Below are 19,110 nucleotides of genomic sequence, written 5' to 3' on the forward strand. Positions count from 1 at the left end.
AGCAGTAGCTCCTGCTGTCCTTCCGCAATCTTACACAAAGGAGTACAGCTGCTTGCCTCCTCATCCAATAGCCTCAGCAGGGTTTTCAGTATGTCTGATAACATTATCTAATCAATATGAGGGGACGGCAGGGGTCTTCAACAGATCGAGGTGCTATGAGCTGCAAGCGGTCACCTCAGCTGATAGCCATCTTGCTTCCCTCGTCGCTGACTCTTGGTCTCCAGCCGGCATGCATAGGATTTCATTGGGCTCACTGGTTTCCTATAGCTGCAAAATACGGGGCTGGTGGCAATTTTGGAATAAATCAAGCATTAATAGTGTTTTGTAGTTCTTGTCTTTTGGTGAAGAAGCATTGTTCCATGAGGGATAACTCAGGTGTTTGGAGCAGTATCTCTGGGTATACTGAAAGACAGCTTAGCTATTTGAATTCTGTACATAAAATATATGTGCAACCTGAAGAACACGTCTGCTGCCTAAAGCAATGTCCACTACGATCAGTTTCTCATAGTACAAACAGATGTATAATGTGCTGAAAGGGTGTCTATGGAGAGGTAGGACAGCAGAACAGAAGCACTTACCTTGTATAGGTATTGCATCACTAGGTCGGGCCTTTCTAACTAGTGTAGTTTGGCACCAAAATACTTTTGAACCCTACCTCTGCTGTCAAACTAAACCAGGGTCTGTTAAATGCAGCCTAACATTGAGCATAATAGGTTACCAATACAAAAGCATTACACAAGGAAAATACACTTCTTTGTGCGCAACACGATCCAATGTTTCAATGTGTACATCACACTTTTTCCTGTAATTACTTAAAGACATAAAAGAACCACCTATACAGAGACTATAGTCTTTCTCCCAGAAAACGTTCTGAAGAAATTAGTAACAAATCACGCATTTCAACAAGCACATTGCCCACTCAAGATTTATCACTAATATATTTTAGTGGTTTTAATACTTTATGTGCTGTGGGTGTTAGTAGAGAATTGATAGCTGGTTATTATAATGTATGTTATTACGAGGCACTATTTTTGATTTTTTTCGGTGTGGTGTAGGCACAGACCAAATCACCAGCTTGGTGGCTTACTGTATGGATAAAGCTCCATCATGTATTACTGATGAGAAGTGGTCAGTGGTGGGATACTAACAAACATTATGTTATGCTTAAGATAGCGCAGATTCATGTCAGGGCAAATAACAGGGTATAATATTGCTAACTGGGCGGTATTCAGTCTATTTGGAATGAATGATGAATCAGGAATCAAACCTGCCACTTGCTAGTCATACACCCAACCAGGTGTGTTATCCCACTAAACTCAGTTTTATAACACCTCTACATGAGTGCAGCCTCTAACAAGCATGTGTTGCAACATTCTAATGGGCAGACTGTAAACATAGCTTTGGCCAATATTCGGGCAGAGCACCTTTCTACTTATGCAATAATAAATACATAATGAACACTTTATCCTTCCTTCATGGTCATAACTGGAAAAACAAAATGGATCAACACAGATTGTAAAATGTATTTGCAAGGAAGTCTCCACACCACTATCAATAGCATCAGCCAGTCCATAGTAGTCCATCCATCTCCCCAATATTTTACACAATTTGCGAGGGCATCCCCTACTGTTATAAGTTACTCTTTCGGTAGCCATAAATGCATCTATACTCCTCCTCCATTCAGCCAGAGTAGGTGTCTCTCGGGCCCGATCGCTTGGCCCGGTCTCGTTTGCCTACTATCAACCCTAGATTACACAACAGTAGTTTAATCTGCGCAACATCAAAATCATTAGGTATCCCCAAAAGGACATATTTAGGGTCTTTCTGTACCTCCACCTCTAGGATTGCGCTAAGTTCCACGATCACGCGGTGCCTGTAAGTCTGTATGGCCGAGCATGACCAGAGTGTGTGGATGAAGTCTCCCGGTTCCCTCCCACAATGTAAACAATCCAGTGAGACTCCTCTACCTATTTTATGCAATCAGGTCCTCTCATACTAAATCCTGTATACAATTTTCAATTGGATAAGGTGCAAGTGAGCTCTAATTGCCACTTGTCTCTGGAACATCAACGCTGCCTCCCAGTCAAGATGTTCGAATGTACCAACATCAGCCCTCAATTTTAGGAGGGTATGAGGCATATTATTGTCAATGGTTTTATAAGTGTAAGACACTGCTTTTTCTCGAGTCCAGTAAGAGCCTGCCCTCTAAGAGAGCGAATTCTGGGAGCTCCAGGGGGTTATTTTCAGCTTTCCATTCATGTGCGAGTTGTATGTACCTCTAGTATTGGTGATCATGGAGTTGGAATTCTCTCTGGAGGGTAGGAGAAGGACATTAAAAGTCCCTCTTCTAATAAGTCATCTACTTTGGAAATACCTATTCGCTCCCAAGGTTGTAAAACCTTTGAATTTGGTTCTTTATGTCAAGTAGTTGCCCATTCAAGGTGATTTTTTGTTTACAGCCCATGGAGGCTTTGGCTTTGTCCCATGCCTTTAAAGTTATTTGGGTAGCTGGTAAGAGGTTGCGTCTTCCCCTACAGCCATAGAGGTAATGTTGATATGGGCATGTTTGGAATTGGGTAATTCTAGGGTAAAAGTGGAATGGTCTCTGTCTACGAAACCCCGTTCATTGATGGCTATTAGGTGGGATGCCCAACAATAGGCCCAGATGTCTGGGTGACGTATATCTCTATTGTGCGAAGAGTTGCTAGGGTGGCCATAGTTCCAGAGTAGTTTCCTAAGATCACCCTCAATTCAAATGAAGATATGTCAGGGAGCTTATAATATATGTTCGGTAAGGCATATTCAAATTTAGGGAGGGTGATCATCTTAACCCCTTCACAGCTAGGCCTTTCCCTCCGTGCTAAGCCATTTTTGGCAATTTGGGGTAGCTTGCACTTAGGACCCTGTAACTTTTTGACGACATAAGGTATCCACGCCAAATTTGCATCCTTTTCTTACAACATCATGGGGATTTTGAAGGTACCCAGGGTTTGGTGCTTCCCCTGGAGGAGACCCAGAAATTAGCCAAAATACTGCTAATATTTTGCTTTTCTTTGGAAAAATGGGAAAAAACGTGCTGCTGATCAAAGCGTCTGTTTTTTTTCCCTACAAATGGCACCAACAAAGGGTTTGTGGTACTGAAATCACCATCTTCCCAGCTTTTGGGGACTGACAGACTTTTGTCAGAGAACCAAAATGCTTTACACAGTTTTGGCCTTTTACTGGGACATGGCCTATTGTTGCTATTTTTTGTACTTTTAGCCTCCAGTTAGTGGTAGAAATGGGTATGAAAGCAATAATGTATCTTGGAAAGCTATACATTTCAGAAAAGTAGACAAACTTTTGAATTTAGCAAGGGGTCATTTGTGTAGATCCTTCAAGTTTTTTTAATGGAAACTAACAGTTGAAAATAAGAAAAATTGAAAATTAGTTGAAAAAAACAGCCATTTGTGCCAACGTTTTTAACTGTAACTTCTTCTAAAAATGACTGATTTTGTAAAGCAATATAACGTAACATCCGCTGAACACTTCTGGTTGTAGGGACATATAGGACTTGTAGGTTCACCAAGAACCCTACGACCCCAGAGCCAATAACCGAGCAGTGTCTTGCAATGGTTTTTTATTGTGTACCGGGTATATAGCAATTAATTTGGGAAAATATAAACAGGGAAAAATCGGTATGAAAGACACCTATGTATTTCTGAAATGGGAACAAAATGTAGAGTTTAGAAACAGTAGCTATTTGCACATCTCCAGAATTGTGGGTACCCATACTAGCATGTGAATCAAGGACATGTTTCAAAGTGACTTATTTTTTACACATTGCGGAGCCACAAAATTACACCCACCCCGCATTCCCCAAAGTCTTTTGAGAAAAATGGTACCTCACTTGTGTGGGTAGGCCTAGTGCCCGTGACAGGAAACGGCCCAAAACGCAACGTGGACACACCACATGTTTACACTGAAATCTGACCCTTTTTTTGCAAAGTGCCTAGTGATAGATTTTGACCCTAGCTCTACCGGCACTTAGGGATACCTAGCAAACCTATACATGTTTGAAAACTAGACACCCAGGAGACTCCAGGATGGGGTGACTTGTCTGGCTCTCACCAGGTTCGGTTATCCAGAATTCCTTGCAAACCTCAAACTTTGTAAAAAAACACATTTTCCTTTAATTTCTGTGATGGAAAGTTCTGGATTTTGTGTGGATCCACAAAATTCAACCCACCCCGAAATTCCCAAAATCTTCCGATAAAAATGGTACCTCACTTGTGTGGGTAGGCATAGTGCTCGTGACAGGAAATGGCCCAAAACGCAACGTGGACACACCACATTGTAACAGTGAAAACTGACCCTTTTTTTGCAAAGTGCTTAGCTGTAGATTTTGAATCCAAGCTCTGCCGGCCCCCAGGGAAACCTAGCAAACCTATACATTTTTTAAAACTAGACACCCATAGGAATCCAGGATGGGGTCATATGCCTGGCTCTCACCAAGTTCTATTTCCCACAATCCCTTGCAAACCTCAAACCTTGTCAAAAAACACATTTTCCTCACATTTCTGTGGTTGGAAAGTTCAGGAATCTGCATGGATCCACAAAATTCCACCCACCCGGCATTTCCCAAAGTCTTCCGAGAAAAATGGTACCTCACTTGTGTGGCTAGGCCTAGTGCCCGCGACAGGAACCAGCCCAAAATGTAACATGGACACACCACAGTTTTATAGTGAAAACTGACTCTTTTTTTGCAAAGTGCCTAGCTGTAGATTATGAACCCTAGCTTTGCTGGCACCTGGGGAAACCTAGCAAACCTATACATTTTTGAAAACTAGATACCTAGGGGAAATCAGGATGGGGTGACTTGTCTGGCTCTCACCAGGTCCTGTTACCCAGAATCCCGTGCAAACACATTTTTCTCTAATTTCTGTGATGGAAAGGTCTGGAATCTGCATGGATCCTCATAATTCCAACCACCCCGCATTCCCCAAAGTCTTCTGAGAAAAATGGTACCTCACCTGTGTGGGTAGGCCTAGTCCCCATGACAGAAAATGGGCCAAAACGCAACGTGGACACACCACATTTTTACAGTGAAAACTGACCCTTTTTTGCAAAGTGTCCAGCTGTAGATTTTGAATCCTAACTTTGCCGACATGCAAGGAAATCTAATAAACCTATACATTTTTGAAAACTAAACACCCAGGGGAATGCAGGATGGGGTGAGTTGTCTGGCTCTCATCAGGTTCTGTTACCCAGAATCCCTTGTAAACCTCAAACTTTGGAAAAAAAACACATTTTCCTCACATTTCTGTAATGCAAAGTTCTGGAATCTGTGTGGATCCACAAACTTCCACCCACCCTGCATTTTCCAAAGTCTCCCGATAAAAAAGGTACCTCACTCATGTGGGTGGGTCAAGTACCCATGACAGCCAAGGGCCCAAAATGTATTGTGGAGATATCAAAATTACATATCAGAAACTACCTGATTTTGCAAGGGGGGGCACCAAGATTTTGTGGGGGGATGGGGATATTGAAATGCCCATTCTGTGTAGCCCCCACCCCTACATATAAAAGCCAGCATAATTGTAGGCGCCTAGTGGGCTCTCTGCCCCCCAGGGGGGCAGATCAGGGGCTACTGCCCCATCTGCTTCCTGGAGGGGAAGAAAGACTGTGCTATCTTTTTTGGGGTGACATTGGCATGCCCATTCTTAGCAGCCCCACCCCTACTTATAAAAAAAATCCCTGATGCCTAGTGGGCTTTCTTTCCCGCTGGGGAGGCAGATAAGGGGCTATTGTTCCATCTGCCTCCTGGGGGGCAGAAAGACTGTAGCATTTTTTTGGGGGTGGGGCCATTGGCATGCCCATTCTGGGCAGCCCACACCCCTGCGTATATAAAGAAAATCCCGGGTGCCTTGTGGGCCCTCTGCCCCGGGGGATCAGGGCCTACTGCCCCCATGTGCCTCCTGGGGGGGCAGAACAACTGTGGCATTTGTCTGGGATGTGGGGGCATTAGCATGCCCATTCTGGGCAGCTTCCACCCTGAACTTTGGGGGCGAAAAAATCCCTGGTGCCTAATGGGATTTCTGCCCCCCCGGGGGGGGCGATAAGGGGCTATTGACCCATCTGCCTTGCAGGGTGGACAGAAAGACTGTAGCATTTCTTTGGGTGGGGGCATTGGCATGCTAATTCTGGGGAGCCCCCACCCCTACGTATAAAAACAAAACAAAACACCCTGGTGCCTAGTGGGCTGTCTGCCCCCCCGGGGGGCTGATCAGGGGCTATTTCCCCTGTATGCCTCCTGGGGGGGGCAGAACGTCTTTTGCCTTATTTGGGGGGGGCGGGGGGCATTGTGATGCCCATTCTGAGCAGACCCCACCTTTGGCCTATAAAAAAATAATCCCTGGTGTCTAGGTTGCTTTCTGCCCCCCCGGGGGGCAGATTGGGGGCTACTGCCCTCATCTGCCTCTCAGGGGGGGGCAGAAAGACTGTCTGCCAAACATTTATGGGGGGAGCAAAGGCCCTTGTCCAAGGGGTCGCTCACCCTCCCTGGTGCTAGTGGGTGGATCCCTTCTTGGGGATCACCCTCCTGGGGCGATCCCCAAGAAGGATGTCCCCTTTCCAACAATACCTCTCCCATGTGTTTTGGTGCTCGGGGGGCTGAGATAGCCCCACAAGCACTGAAACTGTGAAACTAAACCTAAGATCATCATTACAAGGAAAACCAAAAGGAGGTTGGGGAAGCTCTTCCCCACCTCCCAAGGCAAACAAAAAGGGAAATCCCTCTTCCGTTTACAGCAGAGGGATTTTTTGCAAGTGTGCTCATGACGGAATGGTTCCGACATGAGCACACTTGCACTTGTGCTCATGACGGAACCATTACATCATGAGTATCAAAGGGGTTAAATAATGCCGGCCTTCCCAGGAGTGCCTCTTCCAGCAGGTGGAATCTGCTTGATGGTCAGTTAATATTGTCTTAACATTTTGGCAACTCATCGCTCAGGGTCCATCATGACATAGATCCCCAGGTATTGGAATCCCTCTCTATTTACTTTGAGTTGTTGGGGGAGGTCTGTCAGATTAAAGTGCCCTCGGACGGTAAAAAGTACGGCTCTCCCCCAATTTATTGTGTATATCCAGAATAGGTCCGTTAGCATTCAAATGTGGGGAGAATTGTTGGAATCAAATCTTTGGGTTCAGTGAGATAAAGCAGGATGTTATCTGTGTATTCTTTCCTCTCGGATGGGTGAACCCTCTTTGTGGAACCCTTTGACCTCAGGATGAGCTTGGATCAGGCATGCTAGGGGCACCAAGGTCAGGTCAAAGAGGAGTGGGGAAAGGAGACAGCCTTCTCAGGTTCTCCTCTTAATAGGAAACTCAGGAGACAACCTACCATTGACCCTTATGGTGGCTGTCAGCTTCATATAAAGTAGGTTTTCCCACTCTCTAAGGCATGGTTTGAATTCCAGTTTCAACAGGGCCTGGGTAATGAAGGGCCAGTAGGTTGCATCAATTGGCTTCTCTGCATCAAGTGATACAAAAAGATGCGGGTCTTGTCTGTTCCCGGCCGTTGCCATCCAGTTATGGAGTCTGCATAGGTTCCCCAGGTGGAGCCCTTCGGCATGATGCCTGATTGATCAGTATGGATCAATGGGGTGATCACTGTTAAAAGTCTGATAGCCAGGATGGTAGCTAGGACTTTGGTTTCTATATTAATCAATGAAATCAGGCAATAGCAGCCATAGGAGACGTTTTTTCCACCACGTTTTGTGCAGAACCACTATCGTGGCTCTGTGCAGATCAGACGGGAGGATAGCATCTTCACCTGCTTTGAGGTATATTTGTTATAGATGCGGGGGTAGCATATCTCCTTGTTTCTTTAAACAAATCAGCTGGAAGACCACTAGGCACTGGGGTTTTACCATGATTTAATCGAGCAATGGCATTTTGAACTTCTTCTAGGGTAATATCTGCGTCTAGGGATCTCGGTCCTCGCTAGGCAGAATTGGGAGAGGGATCTCCATGAGATAATCAGTAATTTGGTCAAGATTTGCTAGGTGTCATTTGTCATAGAGGGATGCATAGTATTTTTCAAATTCTCTCCTAGCCTCTCCATCTGTGGAGTAGAGGATGCCTTCTGCATCCTGTACTTGAGATATTCATCTATCTTCTATGTCTCTGTGGCTCTGCCAAGCCAGCAGTTTCCCAGCTTCATCGCCTACTTCTTAAAGGCAATGTTAAATGGCTAGCATATGCGCATGTACCACGTCAGTATCAAGGTCGACATATTCAGTGCATAGGGTATCTATGGATCACCGAAATAGGGGCTAGGTTAAAGGATGTGTTGGGCCTCCGCTTTTAGCAGTCTCTGTTCTAGCTTTCCTATTTCTCAGTTTGCCTTTCTTTTCTTGAATGCAGTGATATTTTTAACCCTGCAGCGCATGACAGCTTTATACGCCTCCCATAGTGTGGCAGCTGAGTCAACTGAGCCTTTGTTGTCTAGAAAATAGAGTTATGATTCCTTATGAACTTCTCGTAATGTGGAGGCGTCTCCTAATTCCCAGGCGTTCAGCCTCCTCATACTAGGAGCTTCACAGGGTTTATGCCCTAACGTTACCTGTCACCCTCCCCATAACAACTGTTGAAATAAGGATCAAATCACTCTGAAAAAATGGACATGAGGGATAAAAAAGGAAAATTAGGAAAGAGGAGGGATCCAGAGAGGGGGAAGGATGAAGACGATGGAGAAGGGGGAAGAAAAGAAAAATAAGAGAGAATATGAGAGTGAGAACACGCAACGTAGTCCAATAGATGATTGTGTTCATGGAGGATTACGTTCTCGTGAGGGTGAGAGTAGGATGTCACTGTCAGGTTACCGCAGCTGTCTTTGGCTATTCAGTTGCCACTTCCAGTGTTTGACACTCCAAACTTAAATTCTGAGTTTGTGTAGGTTGATGCATATTCATCGAATCCTGTTCCAATGCTGTAATTTCCTTTGCCAGAAGAAGAGTGCTCTCCACCTCTGACAGTGAGTCCAGTCCGCCCAAACGCGATTGTGGGGTCTCACAAGAGGAGTTATTACGAGGAGGCTGGGAGTCTTAATGTTTATCTCCCTCTTTATCGGATGACCAGTGTCCACTTCCCCTCTGCACTTTTTTTGGGTATGGGGTCTTCCATCCTGATGAATTGGCTTTGCGAATCCGCCTCTGCTGCAACCATGGATCGGTCTTTTACCTAGCACCTAGCAGTGGAGTTGTTTGGCACTCACTGCTGATTGTGGGGCCGGACTGGATCTGCAGTTGTTCCTCAAGCCACGTCCAGGTCTCTTGCGTGGAGTTGAAGAAGGATTTTCCCTTAAATAAGACTTTCAGCTTGGCTGGAAATAGGAGCATGTATTGCAGTCGTAAAGCATGGATTTTCATTTTCACAGAGTCAAATGTGCAAAATTGACGTTGTACTTCCAGACTGTAGTCGGTAAATATGATCTTTGATCCCTCCTGTCGTATATCGCCTAGTCTATGAGCACCCCAGAGGATTACATCTCTGTCAAGGAAATTGAGTAATTTTGCAATGATGGGTCGTGGGGAATCACCCAGAGGGGATTTTTCTCTCGGGTCTCTATGGGCCTGTTCCACCATGAAACATGAGGAGAAGTGGTCATAAGGAAATGTAGTTTTGAGACAGGCAGTGAGGAACTCACTTGTGGCAGTGCCTTCAATTCCTTCCAGGAATCCCACAAAGTTGAGATTATACCTTAGGGCTCGGTGGTCTACATCTTCAATACACCATAGAGCTTAAGTATTAGTTTGCCTTTGTTCCTCTCCAAGCTTTAGCTGCCTGTCAGTCTCTGATTTTCTTGTGACTGTCAGTAGTTTTGTATCTTTATCCATATACTGTATTGAATCCAGCGTCCTCTGGTGGTTTTCTGTTTTCCCCTTGTCTCCCACAGGTTCAGCTTTTTTAGAACTTGGACAAGACGGTTCTTGGACGCAGTGACGTCCCTCCAAACATAAGACTCTTGCTGACTTGGCTGTATAGGGCTTTCCCTGACTGACAGGCAGCTAAAGCAAGAAGTGTGTTAAAGCCAGGTGAGGGCAGAAAAGGAAAGGTGCCAGGTGCTGGACCCATAAAGGAAGTACTTATTTTTTCCCATTTTTGTATACCCCGTCCTGAAGAAGCACATAAGGATCCATTAGGGACCGTAACAAGCGCGAAACATGTCGACCATTTATGACCCCTAACACTTGATCCCCCCTTTCACGGTTTGTGAGCAGGTTGGATAAACATCTATCCCTCCCCTCTTATTAGTTCAACAGAGAGTCTCCAAACCCATTTTTTAATTTGCCTCTAGGACCCTTTATTAAATATTTTGTCAGGGTACCGCAAGGTAATTTTATCATCACTCACCTTGTCCCACACACCCACATGCACAAATACGGCACCTCCTTGAAAAGAACTCCAACAAACAGCCCTTCTGTAGGGCCCGTGAGGGACTGCAATGTCACCCCCACGAGGAGCACCGCCCTATGATGATGCTTTACACTCGTTGTGTGTGAGGGCACATAATTATAAGGAGGCATACTCCCATTTTATGCACACTCGATTACCTTTTGGAGACAAAAACCTTTTCTCTCACAATCATAATTAGACTGTTGAGAACCCTTCCCTCACCTTTAGGAACTGTTGCCTCCTTGTGATTTCAGATTTTAAATGTAAATCTTTCTGGCTTTTCAGCATGACTCACACACGTGGCTATAAATTAGTTGAATGCTCACGCAGGATAGTGGAGAATGCATGTTCTTTCACGGAAAGCTGCTAACGTCCCGCTTAAACTGCTCACACACATCAATGACTCTTTGCTCATCTGATGCCCTACGTACTGTAATTGGTCGTGCTTAACTGCATAACATTGGACCCCACGCTCTTTGTAGCTATCTCCCTCGTGGTATAAAATAACCGTGATTGCCCTCCCGCCCAGCAAAAAAATTCCCTTGCTGGCCAATGTTGCTTTATCCTTCATGTGGTTCGCCCTAACTCCATGTAGATTTCCCTTATCTGATGCTTTTCCCCTCCCACGCCCTGTTGCCTCCCCCCACTTGCTCCTCTGTTGCCCCATCCCCACCCTCTTTTTGTAACTTATTTCCTTAAGCAAACTGCTGCTGACACTTCTGGCTTTTGTAGCGTTTTGTATCATGGTTTTTAATTTATCAATCCATATCGGATCGATAAATGCAAACAAATTGTGACCGTCATTTTATAGGTGGGCATATTTAATAAAACATATTTACCAAATGACGCTCCTGCATCATTGCGCATTTTTCCACATTCTCGCCACGTTGTACAGCATCCTCAAAATGCACTGTTTATTGAAGGGAGACCTTGAATTACATGAGGCTGGGCGGAAAGAAAGTATTTCACAAGCCCAGACCAAAAAAAGGTTGCTGAGATTGGCTTCTGCAGACTGAGAACTAGCAAACCCTTGTGACCCCATAAACAACAAAACCTGCCAGCTATTATCTCATGGCGACTTAACAATGATATTGTGCTCTCAGCAGCGTGTACATATCCTGAAAAAAGCATGTGATAACACTGCTCCTGAATCCTGGCATTGCCTTGAAGTGTTATTAAACGGTTTAATTCAGGCTTCCGGGTGCACTTACAAGTGAGCCAATCCTGACTGGGAGAGAGAGGTTTTGGGAAACGATCTGTCCTGTGAAACACTATAGGATTATTTATATGTGGGTTCCAGAGCCCTCTATCCATATGGATGAGCACACACAATAAATCTACACTGCATATATTACAAGGCTTTAACCCCTTCGATGCGCATGACGGAGCGGTTCCGTCATGCGCATCGGTTGCGCTGTGCGGATGACGGAACCGCTCCGTCATGGCCCGCCCGCGCACGAATCCTTCAGCACAGCGCGGTAATCCGCGCCGCGCTGAAGGGGTTAATTAACCAATGGCCTAGTTTAGTGCAGATTATGTGGACATGTTATCAGCAAAATAAGCATACCTGAAATCCAAGTGAAAACAAAAAAAAAGCATTTGCAATGCAATAGGTCTCGCATTTTCAAAACTTTGACCTATTGGAATTGTAAATGACAATGCTTTTTATTATTAAAAGTTTTTTAAACACATACATAAAAGGCATTGTCATTTACAATGCCAATAGCTCAAAATCTCTCAATTGCGAGACCTATTGCATTGCAAATGCTTGTTTGATTTAGTTTTGCTGCCAGGATAGTGCACTTCACTTTTGAGTGTACCCTTTTAAAAAAAAGTGTTTCCTTCACTCTTTATAAAGTGTGGCTGTTTTTCATTTTTCTATCAACGTAGCCTCTCTGCCTTTGCCAGTCTAAAATGGAATTGAATGGCTTACATACGTTGGAACATTGGTGAACATAATTCGTTAGGTTTACTCTTTTTAGGTTTAAATGTATATGTTTTATTTAAAAACATTTTATTAGTTTTTCAAGGTACATAAAGGGCCGTTGCCTGTTGTATACATGCTGAACATCAGATAAATCCAAGGTATCAACGTATATGAGAAACTGTAACCCCTGCGAAACATGCAGGCAAAACAATGCAAACATGGCACAGAGTATTTTAAACCCCACAAAATAGATTAAGTCTGGATGTAGATGATCACAAGTGACAGTATAGTAGTGCCTGGACAGTGCAGGGACCGGGCACATATGTGGGGACCAATCTATAACGGGTCCATGTGCGGTATGGGTGGTTACTCTATTCCTTGATAAGCCGCCCATTTGGACCATATTTTTCTGTGTTAATGGGGACATCCCTGAACTTTGCAAACCGCTATCTCAGCTCCCATGCATCTATCTAGGGCCTTCTTCCATCCACCAATTGTTGGGGGGACGTTCTCTTCCAGTGCTGAGCGAAATCCCGCTTGGCTAGGGTTAGGGCCAAAAACAGCTGGTGCTCTTTTTGGCCCTAATCACAAAGTTTCCCTCTCCAAGCTCCAATATTGTCGACATGAGGTTACCTACTTAGGTCATCTCCTGTCGAAGGAGGGACGCCGCCGCACCCCTGAACGAATACAGACTATCAGTAAAATGCCCCCACCAAAAACGCAGAAAGAGGTCAGTGCTTTCATTGGTATCACCTCCTACTGCCGCCAATGGATACCCAATTTTTCTCTTCTCATTAAACCTTTGTTGGCCCTCACACTTAAAGATGTTCCTCACCCGCTTCCTTGGACAAATGAGTGCCAGCGTGCATTTGAAGAACTGAAAACCGCCTTGTGTTCGGCCCCGGTGCTAGGCACCCCTAGTTATCAGAAACCCTTCACTCTTTTCATACATGAGCGTGATGGTTGCGCATTGTCAGTATTAACATAGCGTTTCGTGACAGACAACGCCCCTGTGCATATTTTTCTGCAGTTCTAGATCCCGTGGCACGCGCGTTGCCCGGTTGCTTGAGAGCAGCAGCCGCAGCTGCCATATCCATTCGCCAATCTGCTGGTCTGGTTCTTGATACTGCGCTTACAGTTATAGTTCCTCACGCAGTTGATATTTTATTGAATAGAACAAAAACTCAACACCTTACTAGTGCACGTTTGTCCAGATATGAGTTGACTCTCTTAGCCAGTCATATCACCATCCGCCGCTGCACTACACTGAATCCAGCCACATTGTTACCCTTTGTTGATGGTAACACTAGTTCTGATCCGCATGATTGTGTCCTCCGGACGGAGGAAGAGACTAAAAGCCATGTAGACTTGACTGACACACCCCTCACTGATCCTGATGGTACCCTGTATGTGGATGGTTCTTGTTACAAACTTCCTGATGGTAGCACAACTGCCACCTATGCTATCACCACGTTACAGACAGTGATGGAGAGTGAGAGGATACCTTACCAATCAGCACAGGCCGCTGAGTTAGTGGCGCTGATAAGAGCGTGTGAATTGAGTACGGGGATGGCCGTCAACATCTACACCGGCAGCCAGTATGCTTTCAGAGTGGCCCATAATTTTGGGCGACTATGGGCTGAGAGGGGATTTTTAACTTCTCACGGTACTAAGATACAACATGGTCAACTGGTCAGCAGACTGTTAGAAGCATTGACCCTTCCTTCCAAGATAGCTGTGATTAAATGTAGCGCCCACAAGAAAGTAACAGATGACATAGGAAGAGGTAATGCATTTTTTGACCAGACTGCAAAAAATGTCTCCACCCGTATGTATGTAGCAGGCCCCTCAAATTGGGTACCGGAGGGAGGGATGCATGAGGACACTCTTGAAAATGTGAAGGAAATACAGGCGGAGGCAACTAGAGAGGAAAAGACTCTCTGGGAAGAGCAAACAGGCCTATTAGATGAGAATGGCTGTTGGACGGATCTGTCTGAACAACAGCGGTGGTTGTTACCCGATGCCTATGTTTTCCCTGTGGTCACTATGGCTCATGGCCCAGCTCATATTAGTGCAAAAGGTATTTGCAAATTGCTAGCTCTGGTATGGCAAAACAAGCACATCCCAAAATATGCTGAGAGGCTAGTCAGGAATTGCATGATTTGTTTGATGCATAACCCAGGTAAGGGCACACCAACACCTGCTGGGAATTTTGCGCCCCATCTTGCCCCTTCGAGGTGCTCCAAATAGATTATATTCAGATGGAAAGATACAACAACCTCCGATATGTCCTGGTGGTTGTGTGTGCCTTTAGTAAGTTGATTGAGGCATACCCCCTTAAGGATAACACTGCTATCAGCACTGCTAAGATCCTGTTGAAGGAATTCTTTCCCAGATTCGGAATACCCAGAATTATCTGGAGCGACAATGGAAGTCACTTTACAGGAGAACTAATGAAGAAAGTGTGTGTAGGGATGGGGATCAAACAGAAGTTCCATGCCGCCAATTACCCCCAGTCAGTGGGTCTGGTTGAACGCCACAATGGGACATTGAAATTGAAATTGACTACAATACAGGCTGACACAGGACTGTCTTGGCCGGACGCCCTACCCCTTGCCCTTTTATCCACTAGAGCCACGGCACATTCCCGAACCAGACTATCTCCTTATGAAATAGTGTTTGGTCGATCAGCTAATGTTTAGAGAGTGCCCCGCCCAAAGAAAAATTCTGATATCGAATACCCATTGTTGATTGATTACTTACATGAATTGACCACTAACCTGTTTCTTATTCATCATCAGGTACAGGACATCCTGCCACCCAAACCCGAGGACCCTGGCCACACCATCCAGCCAGGTGATTGGGTCTGCATCCGCAACTTCCAGAGGATCAAGAACCTGGAGCTGAGGTGGAAAGTGCCCCAGCAAGTGTTGTTGGCTACCAGGTCTGCAGTGAAAGTGCCAGGAAGAAAAAATTGGGTGCACGTGACGCACTGCAAACGAGTGCCTCTGCCACTGCCATACGACCAGTGGGTCAAGGAGGGCATGGGAGACGACGAATGTGAACAAGTCCCACGCTTTGTACCCTTCAGTGACGCTAACGTTGCCTGGGCTTCATCTGAGCGAGAGGACGACGACAACCTGCAAACTGCTGTTCCTCCGCGTTTGAGGCTGTGGGACACTCAACAGCTGGAGCCTTTGTTTCCTGATCAAACAATGCCCGGGTCCACCAGGTACAACCTTCGACCAAGAAAAAAGGACTGAAGAGACAAAGGTCTCTGCCCTCTACCTCACCTGGCCTGACGTTCGCTGCAGGGCTGTGATATTTGCCGGCAGATATATCCGACCGGTACCGGTGCAGCGGACCAGAGTGTGTTAATAGGACTGCTGGAATCACTGTCCGTTGAAGTAACCAACAATCACAGGCAGCAACTAGGGAAGACCGGGTGAGGCATGACGGTGACAAAAATGCACGCTGAAAGCTTAAAGGACAGGAAAATGAAGAAGAGAAAGTACATAAAGATAATACAAGGTCGGTACACGATCTGTCTACTTGTACTCATAATTATTTTACTTGTACTGGCCTGCCTCGGGTGGATAACACACGCTGCCCTTGCAGCACCTGAGTCTCCTACCTCTACAGAATCGCCTCATCAGCATGTGTCATTGCCCCCCCACGTGCAAACAAGAAGGGCAGAATTTTATAACAATACTTTCATTCAGATGTTACACCAGCACCAGCTTGTGGTGAATACAACAAACTGTTGGGTATGTGGGTTGCTGCCCCATACTGCGGGCACAGGGATGCCCCTGATTCCTGCTCCCTTTTCTCGAGCCGGTTCAGCCTACGGATTGTTTACGGTATTCTTTGATGCCTTCTATTCAGGTAAACCATCTACGCGATCCCCAGGGAAAAATAGTAGCAAGCAAGCATTCACCCACATTTTGGCTACGGAGTGGCCAAATATGAATAGGACTTCACCCGATAAGGATGAATATGAGAACAACCACGGTGCTTTCTATCCGCTGAGCCTCACCGGCAGTGGAGGGAGACGATGGCTGCTGCCCCTCAGGGACCTCCCTGTCTACCCACATTCTGGACGATACTGCATCGAGAGCAGTGGAATAGTATGGGTGGGGGAGAGTGACTGCGTCTACACGCTCCAGCTTAATGGCTCGGCTCGCACAGCTCTGGTGGCTTTGCTCAATACTTATTTTGTGTGCGGGATCAAGGCCTACACCTGATTGTCCAAGTCATGGGCTGGCATCTGTTTTATCGCTTGGTTGCTTCCCCCAACATACACAGCCGATGCAACACACCACATCCAGAAGAGAGGTGTAATTGACGCTGAAGACACGGCTGGCCAAGAATTTGGAGACTTTGCTAAAGGGTTCCTCCCCTTTTGGGGCCTTGTGGTCAATAGTCGCAATATGCGACACCTTACAAGAGTGGTAGAGGCCACCATCAACGTGACTGCCAGTGCTCTCAGTAACCTCACTGCTGAACTTCAAGCGGACCGCCTCATGACTTTGCAGAACCGGATGGTTCTTGACATAATCCTAGCGGACCGTGGAGTAGTCTGTAAATTGATCAGAACCAGCTGCTGTGTATATATACCTGATAATGCACCGACAGTTTATCAAGCAATCCAGAAGCTCCATAAGATTGTTTCCGACATCCATCAGGATGAGGGTTCATGGTCCCTAACCCGTTGGTTTTGGGGCCTGGTCTCTCAGTGGGGATGGAAGATATTGATTTTCATTGCCATCATTGCAGCTGCATTCTTTTTTTGCTGCCTCTGTATTCAATGTATGCCCACGCTATGTGGCCTCTGTGCCACCTCTTTAACACCCAAGCCAGTAAATTCACACCACCAGAATGCCATGATGATGTTTGAGAAGGAGGTCCAGAATATGATGGACATTGACCTAGGTGATGACTGAAAGTTGCCTTTTACATGGCAAAAGGAGGGACTGTTGAACTATGCTTAAAATGGCCACTGAGACTCCATTTCGTGTTGCCATGCTCTTGGCAACCTGGTGAAGGATTGCTTTCTATGTCCCTGTTAGAACTTGCTTAACTTTCCTCGCTCCTTGCGGTTGATCCGATTCCAGAAGCTGCTTGTGTACCTCGCCCCCCACGGTTGTGCCAGAGACTTAGCCACATCCTGTCCACTGGTGGTAACTCAGCCTCTTACACCATCAGATGTGCTCCGTGACCATGCCATCTGGGTGTTGAAGCAAGAGGCTGTGTACATTGTGCAATCAGAGACCGACGCTCTCTGGCTACGATTAAGCCACCTGAGACTGATGAGGAACTTGTTGGATGTGTAAAGGGTGTGCCTAGTGCTATAATATGTGTGCGCTGCAGAGTGAAGCAGCAGTCTCCGTAGAATTGTCTTTGAAACATTCTGGGACCCTGTCCTTAGCTCGAGCTAATACATTAAATTTACTTTCCTCCACAGCTAAGTTGTCCTGGTCTCATTGGTAATGCATGAGTAATCAAGGTGAACCCGTAGATTCTAGGTGTCCCCTGCACCGCTAGCTTTGACCCTCCAGTCGGGAGGGGTCTCTAAAAGCCGGTTCTACATGACAGCTTTGCAACCCAAGACCCACCCCCATTGCCAATCTCTCCAGACCCCAGCAGGCCTTTACCAACTGGACTACCCTCACCTCTGATGATAAACCCTCAGGATCATGAAGAGCATCCACTCTGCAGCCCCCTTGGATACCTGTCCTCACTACATCTTAAACAGATCCGGCACCTCCATCGCACCTGAATTCTGCCACACCATCACCTCCTCCATCGAGTCTGCTACCTTCCCGGAAGACTGAAAGCACGCAGAAAACAACCCCCTGCTGAAAAATCCTCTGCTAACCTGATGGACCACAAGAGCTACCGACCCATCTCTCTGCTAGCCTTCCCAGCCAATGTCATCGAGAAAGCCATCAACGCCCAACTCTCCATTTTCATCGAAATGATCAACATCCTGGACCTCTCCCAATTGGGCTTCAGAAACAACCACAGCACTGAGACTGCTCTCCTCACCACTACAGATGACATCCACACCCTCTTTGACCGAGGCAAGACTGCTGCCCTCATCCTCTTTGACCTCTCAGCCTCCTTCGACACCGGCCAAACGCAGAGAGTCAGACTTCCACCATTCAACTCAGAACCAGCAGAGATCAGCTACGAAGTGCCTCAGGGATCCTCCCTGAGCCACACCCTCTTCAACATCTACATGGCCCTGACTGCAGCCATCATCAAAAGCCACGGTCGCAACATAATCGCCTATGTCGACGACACCCAGCTGATTTTCTCCCTCACAGACAAACCCACAGACAACATGAGCAACTTCCACAACGGGATGAAGGCAGTCGCCACCTGGATGAAGGACAGCTGCCTTAAGCTTAACTCTGACAAGAATGAAGTCCTCATCCTGGGCTCCTCTCCCACCACCTTCGATTACTTTTGGCGACTTGCAGGGCTCGGAATCCCCCCCACACCCACGGAGCACTGACAAAAACTCTGCATCATCCTGGATTCCTCGCTTTCAATGAACCACCAAATCAACGCCATTTTGTTCTTCTGCTTCTAGACGCTCCGACTTCTTCGTAAGATCTTCAAGTAGATCCCCACCGAGTCCAGGAAAACTGTCACCGATGCACTCGTCAGTAGCAGATTCAAATACAGCAATGCACTCTACACCAGAACCACCCAGAAATTCCCAGAAAATCTGTAGA

The 19,110-nt window shown here is 46.2% G+C and overlaps 1 protein-coding gene across 2 annotated transcripts in view; it reads left to right on the plus strand.

The window, feature by feature from the left end:
* LOC146833281 (uncharacterized) overlaps positions 1–17,830 on the plus strand; it is a 38,896-nt gene extending 21,066 nt beyond the window's left edge. For both annotated transcript variants that reach the window (XR_014960217.1, XM_085600059.1), the window contains one exon: positions 15,169–17,830. Coding sequence is in view for 1 of the 2 variants with exons in the window: in XM_085600059.1 (XP_085456185.1) it covers positions 15,169–15,630 (462 nt within the window). In the remaining variant the exon portion in view is untranslated. The remainder of the gene's footprint in view (positions 1–15,168) is intronic.
* The last annotated feature ends 1,280 nt before the right edge of the window (positions 17,831–19,110 follow it).

The sequence above is a fragment of the Triturus cristatus genome, chromosome 4_2, assembly GCF_964204655.1.
Source record: "Triturus cristatus chromosome 4_2, aTriCri1.1, whole genome shotgun sequence".
NCBI lineage: Eukaryota > Metazoa > Chordata > Amphibia > Caudata > Salamandridae > Triturus > Triturus cristatus.